This window comes from Trachypithecus francoisi, unplaced genomic scaffold, assembly GCF_009764315.1.
Source record: "Trachypithecus francoisi isolate TF-2019V2 unplaced genomic scaffold, Tfra_2.0 Lachesis_group8, whole genome shotgun sequence".
In the NCBI taxonomy this organism is placed as follows: Eukaryota; Metazoa; Chordata; class Mammalia; order Primates; family Cercopithecidae; genus Trachypithecus; species Trachypithecus francoisi.
Genome location: NW_022681473.1, coordinates 5,483,936 through 5,499,241, shown reverse-complemented (window position 1 = coordinate 5,499,241; position 15,306 = coordinate 5,483,936). Strand labels below are relative to the sequence as shown.

The 15,306-nt window shown below is 59.5% G+C and overlaps 1 protein-coding gene and 1 long non-coding RNA gene across 8 annotated transcripts; one reads left to right on the top strand and one right to left on the bottom strand.

Annotated features, from left to right (window-relative positions):
• Nucleotides 1-2,918: 2,918 nt before the first annotated feature.
• On the bottom strand, nt 2,919-12,954 carry MRGPRF (MAS related GPR family member F). Of its 7 annotated transcripts, none has more exons than XM_033205299.1 (4): nt 12,862-12,954; nt 12,010-12,107; nt 8,509-8,612; nt 2,923-4,791 (listed from the first exon to the last, which is right to left on the bottom strand). In XM_033205299.1, the coding sequence occupies exons 3-4, from the start codon at nt 8,554-8,556 to the stop codon at nt 3,808-3,810; spliced, it is 1,032 nt and encodes a 343-aa protein (XP_033061190.1). In that variant the 5' UTR covers nt 8,557-8,612; nt 12,010-12,107; nt 12,862-12,954; the 3' UTR covers nt 2,923-3,807. The 7 variants fall into 7 exon arrangements, with proteins under 7 accessions (XP_033061188.1, XP_033061189.1, XP_033061191.1 ...); XM_033205296.1 differs by lacking the exons at nt 12,010-12,107; nt 12,862-12,954 and adding exons at nt 9,184-9,293; nt 9,853-9,921 and having other exon boundaries at nt 8,496-8,612; XM_033205297.1 differs by lacking the exon at nt 12,862-12,954 and having other exon boundaries at nt 2,919-4,791; nt 11,708-12,574.
• Nucleotides 12,955-13,279: 325 nt separating this feature from the next.
• On the top strand, nt 13,280-14,570 carry LOC117080325. The gene is made up of 3 exons (XR_004435784.1): nt 13,280-13,407; nt 13,837-13,988; nt 14,221-14,570. It is a non-coding gene; the product is annotated as an uncharacterized LOC117080325 (long non-coding RNA).
• Nucleotides 14,571-15,306: the final 736 nt, after the last annotated feature.

Genomic DNA, 15,306 nt, shown 5'->3' with positions numbered 1-15,306 from the left:
TCATTCCCAGTCCCCACTTTGATTCAGACACCTACAGCCTGAAACTGAGCTGTTTCCTCCACTGGTCTCCACAGAGTGTGGATAGGTCTCGATGGCCCATCTGGGTTATCCTAGGGCTGTGATGGGCATGTCCAGGCCACTCCGTGCATCTCCCCAGAACCCCAACTTCCAGTGCTTTGCAGACGGGAGATGGAAGGTCAGAGACCTGAGCCTCCAGGACAACAGGAAGGCCACAGTGGGGAGTCCCTGGATGGTGATGTGGGCCTCCAGCCAGGGCCGTCCACCAGTGCGACTGACCTCGGATGAGAAACTCCATTCATGAGCCCCCACTTCCTCAGCTGAGGCTGACAGTATGGGCCGTGTAGCCCTGCATGGGCAGTCAACAGAAAACCTACATGCAGCTCTTGGCCAGCAGCCACTGCCCATAGTATGTCCCCAAACAGCGGATCGATGCTGGGAACAAACCACTTACAGGCACATCCCTTCTGCAGTGGCCACTGTGCTCCCTGCCCTGAACGCCCGACCAGGGCAATCAGGCATACTGACCGCCGCCCCATGCCACTGCACCAACTCCTGGAGGTTGGTGCTGTAGCTGACTTATCCAAGGAAACTGAGGCACAGCAAGACTGAAGTCCCATGGCTCATAGGTGGCAGCCCTCTGCCTTCCTGAGACTTGCTCTTGACTTTCCAAATTTGGCCTTGCTTATCCCTTGCATCATCTAAAAGAGCAGCTTATTTTTATGGAGATAGTGGGTGGCAGGAAGCACGGAAAAGTGGAGAGTTCTGCCCTGCCTGGTACCCCCATCCCTACCCCTTCACCCCACCCTTCCCACATACCACATGGCTGTTAGAAGTCAGCTTTGCAACCCCAGGGCAGCCCGGACACTCTGGTCCCACGCCCCACTCTCCATTCTGTGACTTGCTGTGGATCCTTTTCCCAGAGCTGTGGGATGGAAATCTCCCCCGCAGCCTCCGGCTCCTCCCAAGTCCACTTTAGTAATTAAATACCAAAGGAAGGAGGAGGAAAGTGGTGGAGAGCGGGCAGTTCCCGCTCATCTAATCATCTGTGCAGTCTCCCTCCATTAGCACAGAGAATGAGGTGGTCCAGGGAGGTGCAGGAATCCTCCTGGGACTTTGCGGGGGGATGGAGGGGAAGAAAGCTTGTTCCCTAGCAAGACTGCAAAGACCTGCACCTGCGAAGGGCCAGAGGCTGGGGGAGGCCCAACCTCTGCCCCTCCCGCCTTAGGATCCATCAGGGCAGATGCCTCCTCCTAGAGTCGGACCCAGCCTGTTCCTGACCTCCAGGCCCTACTACTGGGTGAGGCTGTCCACTCGCTCACCGGCCCTGGGCTCTGAGCTGTTGCAGCTGCACCCAGGCAGGGAGGCCCCTTCCTTCTAGGTCAGCAGCTCCCCACGAGGGCTCAGGGCTGGAGTCCTGGGGTGGGGACTCCTAAAGAAGAGGTGAATTCCCAGGAACTGGGATGCTCTGGGCCCTGAGGAGGAGCCAGGACCCCAGATGGCCCCCCAACCGCCTTCAGGACAGGGACGTGCTGCTGCCCACTTGTGTAGCTAGGATGCCTGGGCTGGTGGGAGCTTTTGCCACTGGACCAGGTCCCAGCCCTGCTTCCTGGTGTGTCTGCTCAGGGCGCCACCTGGCTTCTCTGAGTCCCTGGAAATGACCTGTTGGAATGTGGTGGTCTCCAGCTCTGCTCTTCTGGGATCCTCTGACCAGTGCTGGGGAGGGCGGGACTTGTAGGATGACAGGGCTCTTTCTGGGCACTGGGAAGGAGCGGGTGGGGACATGCGACCTTCATCACCTAGAGGTCCTGGAACCACTACAACTGGGCCACACGAGATCCCCTCTTTTCATAGAATGGTGGCCTCGCTGAGAGGACCCGGCCAGGATTGTTAGAAAGGGTAGCGTGGAGGAACAGTGGGCTGAGTGGGCAGGAGGGCAGTAGAGGTCAGGCTGGCTAGGCAGTGAGCCATCAGGGACATAGACTTGGGGAGTCAGCCCACCGAGGGCTGGACCACTTCACCAGGTGCAGGCTGAGCAGGCTCCAGGGTCTGCAATTAGAAGGCCAGGTTCCAGGCGGTTGGGTGGCTGAGCCTGGCGGTACTGCCCATGCCCCTACCCATTCCCACCTGGAGCTGGGAGTTCGGAGTGCTGCCCGCCTGCCCACTCCTGGCTCTGCTCTGTTCTGCAGAGCCCAGCTCTGTCAGCCACGTTTCCTGACTGGGGGCGCCAATACCTCTGCCATGATCTCTCTCCATGGGACCGGGGGGGAGCAGGCTTGCCTTAAGGCCTGTCTCAAAGGAGCCAGGGTCCTAGGCTGCACACCAGGAACCCAGGATGGGGCCCTTCTAGGGGCTGACCAGAGGCAAAAGGGCCAGACAGGTACCCTTCTAGCCTGGCCCTGGTTGGGCTGTCATCTAGGAGGCGCCCAGCCTATCGCTGGGCTGTAGAGAGGTGTCTGGGCACTGAGAGGCTGGCTCAGGGATCTCAGGACGGACAGGGGCATCCCGAACAGGGGCAACAGAAGGAGAGGCAGCAACCCACTCCATGGAGCCTCCGGTGGACACAGGCAGGATCAGGGCCTGGTGTGGAGGAGGTGAGAGCTGAGGCTCCCAGAGGCCATGGGGGCCTCTGAGCTGCGAAGAGGCAATGGGATACGCTGGCAGAGGACAGCCTGGCTGACCACAGCTCCCTCTGGCAGGGAGTGGACAAGCCACAGGAGCGGGAACATGGGTGTGTGCAGCCCCAGCCCCAGGAGGAGGCCTGAGAGCAGAGGAAAAGAGCAAAGTGTGCGGGAGAGCTGGCAGGGGGTGCTGCCTGTCCCGGGACTCTGTGCCCTTCCTTGGGCATCCTCACTGTGGGAAACAGAGACCCGGGTATGACCATGGGCATGAAGCCTTCCTGGCTGCAAGTTATGAAGTGTTTATTGATACACATTTTATTGTCTTTTATAAAACTTCCTTTGGCTACATTGGGCCACTGTGCACCATAATGCCAGTCCCCAGGTGGCCAGGGTGGAGCCAGTATCCACTTTCGGGTGGGGGCTGGAGCCAAGAGGCTGTCCAGGAGCTGCCCAGTGGGTCCTCATGGCCTGCGGGATACCTTGAGTGCTCCCGGAGGCAGCCCAGGACTGGCCCCTCCCCCAGAGTCAGAAAAGGCAGGTCAACGACCCAAGGCGGCCCAAGGTCCTTCCTGTCTCCAGCACCTTGACGTGACCAGAAATCCCCCCATCAAAGTCACCAAATGACTTGACAGAGGGCAGGGAGGTTGTTTGCAGAAAGACTTAGCTACAAGGCATGTGAATCAGAACCTTCTTCCAGACACCATTTCCTTCGGATTTGTTCACCGATGCTGCCTTGAGAGGATCGAATCTCGGGAACAACCCCAAATGGCAGGGACGAGGCTGCTGGCTTGGTGCTGGCTGGGCCATGGCCAAGGAGGGCTGACCCAAGAGGCAGAGGTGGCTGGGCTGATTGACCACCTCCTCACATTTACTGACCAGCCTGGGGCAAGGCAGGGCCCCACCGCCTAGGGGCAACTTCTGTACAAAGGGTCTCTAGGGGAGCAGAATGGCTGGGGGAGCCGGGCAGGGGCCACAGCGTCTGTTTGCAGGTGGCTGCCCAGTCTTCCAGCCACCCATGGAGTCCCCAGCCCAGGGAGAAGGAGGCCCGAGGAGAGGAAACACATTTTTCTTCTCCTTTGTGGACTCAGAGGCAGGTGCCCATTCCTGTCCCAAGGCAAAGGGTCCCGGAGGCCGCTTCCTGCCCCTGCCTCCTCCAGGCGCTGGGCTCTCAGGAGGCGTTCCCCGGGGGGCACTGCATCTCCATGGTGACTGTGTTGGGCGTGCTGCCCCCGGCCTCTCCCAGCTCAGCGCCGTCCCGCAGGGCCCGCTGGAAGACCACCCTGAGCGGCTCCCACAGCCGCTGAGACTTGTCCCTCCCCGCCAGGAAGTAGACGACGGGTTTGGCGCAGCTGTTGATGCAGATGCACAGGTCGGTGACGTACTCGGGGAAGGGGGCCGGGATCTGGAAGACCCAGAAGAGGAACCAGTCGATCCCTAAGTAGATGGAGGACACCAGGAAGACGGAGACCATGGCCAGGATGACGTGGTTGAGCTTGGCAGAGCGCTGGCGCCGTCGGGCCCGGCATTCCATGTGCAGGATGAGGGCCAGGCAGGGCAGTACCATGAGCGGGCAGCAGAGCAGGAACAGGAGGATGCCCAGGAAGATGTCCATGTGCCTGCAGGCCGCACCAGGGGCCCCGCGGCCTAGGAACACGCAGAAGTAGTTGTGCAGGCAGGTGACCAGGAGGGACAGGACCCACAGCAGGGCGCACACCACGGCTGACAGGCGCTTGGGCCGCCGGCGCCAGTACCAGGAGGGGAAGATGACCGAGGCGCAGCGCTCTGTGCTGACGGCCGGCAGGAGGCTCACCCCGGTGAGGAACATGCACAGCCCCAGAACTCGGCACACGCTGCGGGTATAGTCGGCAAATGCCCCCAGGAAGCCCCCCGTGTTCAGGATGGAGAACACCGCCTTGCTGAAGAGGTAGCCCACGTCGGCGCTGGCCAGGTGCAGGAAGTAGATGGAGAAGGGGTTCCTCTTGATGGAGAAGCCGAAAAACCAGAGGACCAGCCCGTTGCCCACCAGGCCACACAGGCAGAGGAGCAGGAAGATGTAGTTCATGACGGCCGGAGGTGGCAGCATCGTGATCTGCTCGATGGTCAGGAAGCCCCGGCTGTAGAGTTCCGGGGCCTCGCTCATGCCAGGGCACATCTGCGCAGGTACAGAGGAGGACACCTGTGATGCCGGCTGGTCCCCACCTGCAGATCTGCACCTGGGGCCTAGCGTGGGGGGGTCCCGATTAGGGACTTGGGGCAGGGAGGGGGTTTGTAGGGCAGTGGCTGTGGAGCAGGTAACTGGCTGCAACTCTATCCTCAAACACCCCGACCCCAACCCATGTGAACTCTCTGTCGCAGAGTCTCGAGCTAGCAGCACAGAATGACGCCTATAGGAGTGGGGGTAGCACCAGACAGTGCCCAGGAAGGGTGCCAGGCTGCCCACTGGTCAGAGTAGACTGTCCAAAAAACATCCAAGTCACACAAGAAAAAAATAGCAGAGCCTTTCTTTTTTTTTTTTAGGAGTCTCACTCTGTCGCCCAGGCTGGAGTGCAGTGGCGTGATCTCAGCTCACTGCAACCTCTGCCTCCCAGGTTCAAGCGATTCTCCTGCCTCAGCCTCCTGAGTAGCTGGGACTACAGGTGCACGCCACCATGCCCAGCTAATTTTCGTATTTTCAGTAGAGACGGGGTTTCACCATGTTGGCCAGGCTGGTCTCAATCTCCTGACGTCAAGAGATCCACCTGCCTCAGCCTCCCAAAGTGCTGGGATTATAGGTGTGAGCCACCACGCCCAGCCAAGCCTTTCCATTTTTAAGAAGATCAAAGAGACATGGCTCCTAAACACAGTGATAGAATCCTGGATTGCAAGAATAGTACAACGCCCACCAGGACTTCGCCTCAGTTCAGTCATCCTTAACCCTTCACCACAAGTGCTTTCTATCTCTTGACAGATAAGACTTTTTTCCCAGAAAGATCTGAAAATAAATCCAGAATCCTGGATTATATGCTGGATCTCAGCTGCTGGAAAGGATATGGTTGGGATCACTGGGGAAATGTGAGTATGGACGGTGCAGAGATAGTGGTATTGCATCACTGTTTCAGCTTTTGAATGTGACAATGCACCGTGGATACGCACACTTTCACTATGTGGCTACAGGAACGTCCTTGTTCTTAGAAGATACAGGCTATTTGGGCGTCAAGGGCTTGGTGTCTGCAATTTCCTTTCGTTTGTTTGTTTGTTTTTGAGACAGAGTCTCGCTCTGTCACCCAGGCTGGAGTGCAGTGGCGCAATCTTGGCTCACTGCAGCCTCCGCCTCCCAGGTTCAAGCAATCCTCCTGCCTCCGGCTCCCGAATAGCTGGGATTACAGGCATGTGCCGCCACACCCAGCTAAGTTTTGTATTTTTAGTAGACATGGGGTTTCACCATGTTGGCCAGACTGGTCTCGATCTCTTGACCTCAAGTAATCCGCCTGCCTTGGCCTCCCAAAGTGCTGGGATTACAGGCGTGAGCCACTGGGCCCAGCCTTGCAATTTACGTTCAAATCGTTCTGGGAAAAAGTCTGTCTGTCAAGAGATACAGAGAAAGCACTTGCGGTGAAGGGTTAACGATGGCTGAGCTGAGGTGAAGTATTGGTGGGTATTGTACTATTCTTGCAAAATCTTGCAAGGTTTCAAAAAACACGAAACTATTTGAAGAAATAAAATCACTTGGAAGTTACATTTAAAGAAAAAAAAAACAACAAGTGGACCTCAGCCTTCCCCGAAGCCAGACCCTGTTCTCTAGTGGATGAGAGGTGGCTGGCTCCCTGATGAGCCAGGGTTACCCTTGGGGTTTCCAGATTGTGGGAAAGTCCAGGGGGTCCCTGGAGTGGGGGAGAGGCAGCAGCTATTTATGAAGCTGCAGGGAAGCATTTCAATACTTTAACCGTTGGTGTGGCTGTAAGAGTGCATCCCAGCTGAGTATCTGTCCTGCCCTCAGGGTCTAGGCTTCTGTATAAATGCATGCAGGTGGGCCAGGTGCAAGGAATAGGTGAGAGGGGGCACAGTGGCAAACCCGAGAGTCCCTCTCTAGAGTGAAGCGGGCGGCCTGCTGTGCTCCAGCCGGTGGGGGCCAGGGGTTGGGTGGGCTGGAGTGGCTGATGGTCCTCCCCCGCTCCCTGAAGAGAAGCCTAAATTCTAGACTGGAATGTGAAATACCCGATCTTTAAACGTTAACATTTAAACACGCTGTGCGCGCCAAACAACCCAACTATCTACAGGCTGGCTGCAGTTCTCAGGCGGTCCCCTCCGACCTCTCCTCCCAGAGGCAAAGGCTGCCTGCCTGGAGAACGATCACTCCCCTTCCCACATCCAGCATCTCCCCCACAAGCCGGGCTTCTGTTCCCACTGCTCAGGGCTCCCTAACAAAACAAAAGATAAGGTTATGAAGGCAGGATCCATTCTGCCACCTTCAGATGACTCCCAGCTCTGGCAGAAAGCTGGGTCCTGAGAGACTGTTCTCTGGGTTGGACACCCTGTTGCAAAGGGAGGAACCTCCTAGCCTGCTCAGGTCAAGGGGAGCCTGAAAACAGGACTGGAGGCGTTAGCAAAACTCTGGGGAGACTGTGAGGTCAGGGCAAGCACTGTAAGGGGGCCCTGCTCCCTCCCTACCATTCTCTAAATACATTTATCGACTCAACCTCTCTGCTGGTCTGTTCGCCCCAAATCCCACTCCTTAGCTTCTCTTTCCTGTGGGTGACCTGGACACTCTTCTGGGTTGGGGAACTAAACCATAGGATCTGGTGCCCAAACAGGCCCAAGAGGACCAGCTCAGGCGCTGGGAAAGAGCTGGGCTTCAGGGGGCTGGATGGAGGCGGTCCGCTTACTCAGTGCCTCTTGCACGCATGCATGCTGGAAAAAGTCTGCAATCCCCTCCTTGGAGTCAGAGGGGGAGGCCGGGTGAGTCACTGGGCGTGTAGCCGCCGTGACCAGCCACATACCGCCTTGTAAAATGCCTGCTCTGGAGCCCGGCCCCACCCCGAGCTCTGCCTTTGCGCTGGGAGTTTCTGCAGACTGCCCCACCCCACCCACCAGTCCAACCTCTGCCTCCTGCGGCCGCCACTCCGCAGCGGTCACTACAGGGAGGAGGGAGAGGGCCCCAGGGTGTGGGGCCGAGATCCCGGGGGCTGGGCTGGAGTCCCCACTCTGCTCCTGACCTAGGGGCTGATCCCAGTCAAGTTACTACCTGGGTGTAAGCCTCAGTTTCCTCAAATGCAGAAGAGGATGGATAGGGATTCAAGAGATCCTTCCAAGTTGAGAGCGAAGGAAATCCCAGACTTTTCAAGGGACTCACAGAAGTAGGGGACTAGGATGGCTGAGGGTAGGAGGAGGGTCAGCCTGGAGGGGTTGTCAGAGTCTCGGGGTGGGTGACTCATGACTAATGGACCCTGGCCTGGGGCAACACTCTCGGGGTGGCCCAGGACCCACAAGGCTCCACGGAGCACATGACGTCAGGGCCACCTTGGAGTCAGCGTCCCAGGGTTTCCTGGCCCGCCTGGATGTAGCAAGTAGCTGACTGCCCCACCTCTGCAGGGAAGAGATGCAACAAGACCTTGCAAGGATGCTACAAGGCGACCCCAGGGTCAGCACAGTGAAGGACCTTGAGAGTGTCCAGTCCTGGTGCTTGCCTCACTGATGAGGACAGGAGGGTAGGAGGGTCCAGGGAACTGGTGCCCAGCCACATAGCCCAGAGGAGCCCACTGCTCACTGTGGGTCCAGAGCTGGAGAGTGGGGCTAGGAATTGGGGGATAGGGGAGGAGATGCTGGGCTGGGTCTATCCCTCCCACCCACACCCATCTGGGCAGGACCAGGGCCCTTCACCTGTGGCACTTGCCTTGTTCCTGTTGCCGGGATGGGCCTCCCAGGAGCAGTTTCCAGCCATCTCCAGGCCTGGTGCGTCTGGGTCCCTGCTGGCAGCTCACCAGTCTGCACACCCACCTGGCAGAAGCCCAGAGAGAGGGTGGATGAGGGCAGCAGGGACCCCTCCCGTTCCTGGACCCCCATGCCTAGGCCCCCAAGGCCTGTGGCTCTCAGCTGTCACCTTAGAGGAAAGGCAACCACCCCACTCCCTCAGAGGCAGGGGCGTTGTGAGACTGTCCTGGTGAGATTCTGGAGGTCACCCCTGGGGCACGGCCCCCTCCTGCCTGCGGACTCCGTGTCAGCCCCACTGCAGCTCACTGGAAAAGAAGCCCTCTCCTTTTCATCTTCTTGTGAGAGTTCTGGAGCCAGGCTGCTTTTGCAGACATACATTTATTCACCCACACACATTTTGGGGGCACTTCCTTTGTGCCCTGTCTGGTGTGGGACAGGGGTTTCCCAGCAATCGGTCCCAGAAGGAGGAGCAGGGGAAGAGGGAAGAGGGATCATTTCTGGCAGGGGGGACCTGCTGGAGGAGGAGGGCTCTGGCTGAGCCGGTGTTTGCAACATGCTAAGGCACCTGGCTTTTCCCCTACATGTGCCTGGGAGGCAAGACAGCCTGGTCATCAGCATCACTGTCACCACCACTTACCCTGCCAGCCGGCCTACACCCATCATCTGGTTTGGTCCTCATGACCAGCTATGGGCCATGTATCCTCATGCCCTTTGATGGAGGCTCCTGAGCTTAGAGGGCGAGGTCACCTGCCCAAAGGCACACCCATAGCCATGCCATGCCCTGCAGCTTTGCAGATTTGTGTCTGGAGCAGCTGCGTAGGGAGGGGCTGCTGGCCTAAGGAGGGGAAGCTGCACCCACCCTAGCGCTGCCAATGGAGGCCTGGGGAGGGGGCGACCCTGCTGGAGGCCGGTCCACCTTGGCCAGCCAGATCTCATGGGTCTGCCTGCCTTGGGTCCTCTGGAATTGATCCCTGTCCCCCAACCTGAGCTTCCCCCTTGGAGGAAGCTTCTCCCCGTGGAGCCCTGTCCCCCTTCCCCGCAGGGAAGCACCTATTACTCCCTGCTGTACTGGGGGGGAACTGAGGCTGTGAGCGGAGAAGGGACTTGCTGGGCACAGCTCGGGTCGCAGGCTGCCGGGCCCCTCCTCTCCCAAGGGAAGAGCTAGGCAGCCCGCTCGGCTCAACTCCCCGGAAATTCTTTTCTCTGTGCCGCGCTGGTCCGCCCGGCCTCAGCCAGCCACGCGCCCCCGCCCGCCACCCGCTCCTCCCGCCTGGGGGCGGGCCGTGCCCCTTGCCTCCGCGCCCACCATTGGCTGGAAGAGGTGGCCGTCTGCGCGTGTGGCCCGCCCTGGCCCTCTTTAACCCTTGGCCTCCCGGAGCTGATGGCGCAAGTGCAGCCCCAGGGGCCGCTCGCAGGACCCGTCCCACCCAGTGGCCTGGGTCCCCTCGGCCCCGCGCAGCCGGACCGCGCCGCTCTGGGCCTTCAAGGGGCGTTTGCGGGCACCTGTGCCTGGCCTACGGGTGACTCAGCCTGGGGTCTTCGGGGTGCCCCATGTGCCGGAGTGAGCCAGTGCGTTGTGATGTGTGTGCAGTGGGCTTGCAGATAGCTGGTGCTGTGACCTGTGTGTCTTTAGTCTCCCTCCTTGGACTCCAGTTGGGCCACTATGCCATTGCCACAGACAGGCCCTACCTTCTCCACACTCTGGGGCCTGTCCGAACTTTCCTGCCCTGCAACCCCAGACCTACCACCTGCCCTCCTCCTTCCGGGCGCCTGGTAAGAGCCCCCCAAGCTCTCTCCATTGCCCCTACTCTTTCTGGTGGCCCTTCTGGACACCCACCGCCCCAGGTCTGGGCCCCCAGCCTTGTTTCCAGGGATGTCTGACTCACAGGAGCCTCACCCATTCACCCTGGCCAGGCTAGACCCCAGCCACCTCAACTAGTGCCCCAAAGGCAGTGGGCTCGGGCCCCCCACGCTGCCGCTGGGCATGCAGTGGGGCCCCCAGCTACCCTACCATCTGCTTCCCCCCATTATGTGGGTGTCCTGTGCGCTTGTCCTTGTCCTGCCAGGGACAACCTGAAAAGCAATTTCACTCATGCACAGAAAGATGTAGAAGCCAGTGGACCCCAGATGGGCCATATTAAAGGATATGTGTGTGACACGTGTATGGGGCGAGCGTGTGAGTGCATGTGTACGTGTGTTCCTCCGGGTGGGATCTGGGCTATGACAGAACTAGTTTCTACTGAAGCTGACCCAAAAAGCTGCCAGCGCAGCTCACACCTGACCCTCCCCTCAGAGCAAGCCCAAGGGTGGCCTGGCCACCTGTCAGCCTCCTGCAGCCTTGCCCACAGGACGCTCCTCCTCTCCCTTCACCCCTACCCCACCATGACCCAGCCCCGATGAGCTGGGGCTGTCCCAGCCCCTTTCCTTAGCCCCTTGGGCTGCCATCAGAGGGGCCTGTCTCGCTCCCCGAGGCACAGAGCCTCTGTTTTGTTCACACCAGGCCTGGAGTCCCCTGCTCAACAGCTTGGATTGAAGAGGCTTCTCTGGGGGGACCGAGACCTTGCAGATCATTCCAGGAACCGCCTCCATCCAAGGCCAACAGCTTCATCAGGCCGCTGGCCTGGGAGAAGGTGGGACTGCAGCTCCAACATCCTGTGGCTGCCCACACGAACCCCCCGTGTGCACCCCAGAGCTGAGAGCAGGGAGAGCCATCTCCCTGTGTGTGGGACACTGCCTGCTGGGTGTTCTCTTCCAGCCCCTCTAGAATGCATGCTTGAATGGCCAGTGAGGTTGGGGGAGGGACCAAGGGGGAGTCCTCATCCCCAGCAGCACAGAGCAGGAGCTGGACAGTGGGGCTGGGGGTGAGGCCAGCTGGGAGGGGTCAGGTCCTGCCACAGGAGGGGGACTTTTAAAGTTCCTCCATGGCCCTGGAACCTGGAGACTCAGGAGTTGCAGGGGAGCTTCTCCAGTGGGTGACAGCCTCTCTGGGGTCTCAGGGCTCTCTGCCTGGGGCTTTAGGATTTCTGGGAGCTGCCTGCCCCGACAACGTCCACCTCTCTGCCCCGACGGTGCCCGCGTCACTTTCCTTCCCTGCCTGGCCCTCACCCTGCAGCCCCGGTTGCTGGAACCCCCTCCCCTGGCCCCTGGGCCCCTGGAGCTACCTGCAGCTGTCCTGATCCGCAGAGGCCTCCTTTTGTGGAGGGCTCTTCCTGTGACTCCCGCCTCCGGCCGACCGACCCACCGGGGCAGCAGGCCAGCGCCGAGCACGGCCCGGAGCCTCGGAAAAGGCGAGCTCAGAGTAGAGCCCTGCCTGCTGGAAGAGATGGCTTTGGAAGCAGAACCCGCCCCAAACCCAATTCCTGGCCCGGCAGGAGGGGGAGGGGAGGGGAGTAGGAGGAGGGGCTGAGCAGGGATGAGGCTTCAGGAAGGAATGCCCCGCTCAGGAGCCCCCCCAGAGCCCCACCGGGAACTCATCTCTCCGCCTGGTGACGTCACGTTGGCCCGAGCACTGCCGCCCGAGTCCAGCTGTTCATCTCTCTCACATTCTGCTGCTCGGCAAGGCTGCCCAGGAGAGGGAGCACCGGCTGTACACTTGCCTGGCGCCTTTGGTCTGCCCCCAGTGGGCATTTCGGGGCAGGCTGGCCCAGGAGGGGCTAGGCCCCACCCCGTTGTTTTAATTTACTCAGGGCTGATACAGAGCGGTGGGGGTCAGCAGGGCGAGGGCTCCATGGAGGGGCAGCGCAGAATTGGCGGAGGTGGGCAGCACCGCCCAAGCGGCACCCCTCCCCCCTTCCACCCCGGACTCGGCATGGGCCCCCTGGGGGCTTATGGAACCAGGAATTCCCTTTTCCCCAGCCCTAATAGCAATCAGATGGCGCAAGTGGAAAATCACGGCGCTCGGCGAGCAAGCTGGAAATTGGCGGGCTGTGGTGCCTGGTGCCTGTGCTGCTCTGCAGGAGGATGAGTCAGGCCCCCTTCCCCATTCAGCCCCTGGAGGGGGGAGTCCTGGAATGCGTTCATGCCTGGGGCACTGAGCATTGGTAGGGGTGGGGGTGCAAAGTGGGGGCTGCAGGGGCCAGCAGGGTGGCCAGGAGGAGGGGGTGATGAGAGGGCTCCCCTTCGGCCCTGGGCCAACTTTCTCAGGGTCCAGGAAGCCTGAGGGAATTCTGAGCTTTCCCAGCAGGAGCGTAGTGCCCAGACTGGGAGAGGTGTGCCTCTGTGGGCATCTTGAAGGGAAACGAGAAGCAGAGCTGCCTCTGCACCTGCACTGGGAGCTGCCTGCCTCCTGCTTGTCCTGCCCACGTGCAAACCTCACCGTGGAAGAGGGAGTCTCGCACTACTCCCCGCATGACCCAGCTGGCCTCCTGGGGTCCGTTTTTCAGGGATGGGCTGAGGAGGGACTCTCGGATCCTGGAGGCTCACGGGCCATGCCTGAGGCTGAGAGAGAGGCTGGAGGCAGCAGGCAGGGTGGTGACCCGTCCCCTCTTCTCCAGGGCAACCAGCTGGGGCCCAGCTGGAACGCTTGTTTACATGGGGAGGCCGGGGGAGGCTGAATCCCGGCGAGTTCCAAGTGTAATTGCATTTGGACACTTAAAAGGAATTGTGTGAAGTGGGCAGAGGCTCTTAAGTCCACCACCTTATTTGGTATGGAAATTTGTTTCTCTCAAAATAAGTGAGAGGCGCTTGTAAACGGGAAGGTCGTCCTGGCCTGGGTTTGTGGAATCCCCTTACCGTGGGCTTGGTGTGTCCGGCTGCTCTGACGCAGTACCGCAGACCGGGGGCTTATCGGTGCAGGCGTTTGCTTCCCACGGCTCCGGGGGCTGGAAGGCCAAGATCAAGGCACCCACAGATTCAGCGTCTGGTGAGGACCCAGCCTCTCACTGCGTCCCCGTGTGGTGACCCCTTTCTGGCAGGCGAGGAAGCTCGATGGGGCCTCTTTCAGTGGGGCATTAACGCCATTATGAGGCCTCACCTCCATAACCTGCTCTTCTCCCAAACGCCCCACCTCACACTGGAGATTAGATGTCAACATGTGAATTCAGGGCAGCGGGGCAGGGGGCAGGGGGCAGGGGGCAGGGGGTGGGGCCACAAACTTGCAGTCTGCAGCAGCCACCCTGGGGGTCTCTCCCCACCCTCCAGGGGAGTGGTGGGGTGTGTGTGGGGGTACCCGGAGGTCCAGTGCAAGGAGTTCCCGTGCTGCCTCCCGGCTTGGGTGACCTTGGACAGTTTCCTTCCCACCGGGGACCTTGGTTTCCTCAGCTGTCAGATGGGAAACGGTAATGACCCACAGGGTTACAGCAAGGAGGGATCGGACGCCAGGATTGGACGCCGGCAGGAAGAGCTCTTCGTGCACCTCAGCAACGCCGCTCCCTGCTCCAGGCTTCCTGCTGGTGCCATTCCCTCCCAGCGAGGCTCAGGGCTCTGGCTGACGCTGAGAATGGGGTATGGCCCCTGCTCGTCCAGCCTTCACTTTCTAAACAGCCACCACTTGCCGTCAGGAGTCTTCCCCTGCCCCTCCCAGTAGAACTTTGTTTTAATCATCCTCTGCCAAGGGCCTCATGGTCCTACGCCTCTCCCCATGTCCCCTCCTGAGTTTGCAGGCCTGGACCCTCCTCTGTTGGGGGGGTCCTTGGGGGAAGGAGACCGGTTCTGGACAGAGATGTCTCCCTACCAGGTGCTTCTGTTGCCTACGGTTGTCCTGCTGCTCCCTGGACAAGGGGGTAGGTGTGAACCAGGCCTTGTGGCCCCTCTGCAGCCAGCACCATCCTCAGTAAAGACTGCAAGTATTTCCTGAGCACCTGCTGGGTGCCAGACACTGTGGTCCACGCTGATGAACAGGATAGGTGAGGTCCTCGCCCTCCGGGAGCTGATGTCCAACAGAGAGGCAGACCAGGTCGAAGGAAATACAGTAAAACGCACCTGCGATGAAGAAGGTGTGCAGGGCCATTCAGCTGTCATGGTGGCTCACGCCTGTAATCCTAGCACTTTGGGAGGCTGAGACGGGTGGATTGACTGAATTCAGGAGTTTGAGACCAGCCTGGCCAACATCATGAAACCCCTTTTATACTAAAAATACAAAAAATTAGCCAGGCATGGTTGCACACACCTGTAGTCCCAGCTACTTGGGAGACTGAGGCATAAGAATCACTTGAACCTAGGAGGTGGAGGTTGAAGTGAGCCGAGATCATGCCACTGCAGCACCCCAGGCTGGGTGAGAGAGCGAGACTCTGTCTGAAAAATAAAGGTTGAACCAAGGGCCTAGCTGTCTTTCCTAATAGTGAAAGGGATCCCTCTCCTTCCGCTCTGTTCCCCTCCTCCACTAGGCTGAGCCTTTCTGTGCTGAAAGGTGCATCTTGGGAATCTCAGAAAAAGTCCACATTATCCTCTGTCCTGCATGTGGTAGACCATTCATTTGTTAATTTGTCCATTTGTCCATCTATCCATCCACTCATCTACCCACCCAACTACCCATCTACCTACTCATCCATCCATGCATCCATCCATCCATCCATCTGTCCATCCTCCCATCCATCCATCCATCCATGCATCCATCCATCCATGCATCCATCCATCCATCCATCCATCCACCCACCCACCCACCAGGCCATCCATCCATCCTCCCATCCATCCATCCTATCCATCCATCCTCCCATCCATCCATCCATCCTATCCATCCATCCATCCATCCATCCATCCACCCACCCACCCACCAGACCATCCATCCATCCTCCCATCCATCCATTCCATCCACCCATTCCAT

What these genes read in the sequence shown, in the direction of transcription:
- MRGPRF (XM_033205296.1), bottom strand. Translation starts at nt 9,225, where the DNA reads ATGAGGACCAAACCAGATGATGGGTGTAGGCCGGCTGGCAGG. An exon ending in GGTGTAGGCCGGCTGGCAGG is followed by an intron (nt 8,613 to 9,183) that starts GTAAGTGGTGGT and finishes GGCTTCTGCCAG; the next exon opens with GTGGGTGTGCAGACTGGTGA. An exon ending in GAACAAGGCAAGTGCCACAG is followed by an intron (nt 4,792 to 8,495) that starts GTGAAGGGCCCT and finishes GTACCTGCGCAG; the next exon opens with ATGTGCCCTGGCATGAGCGA.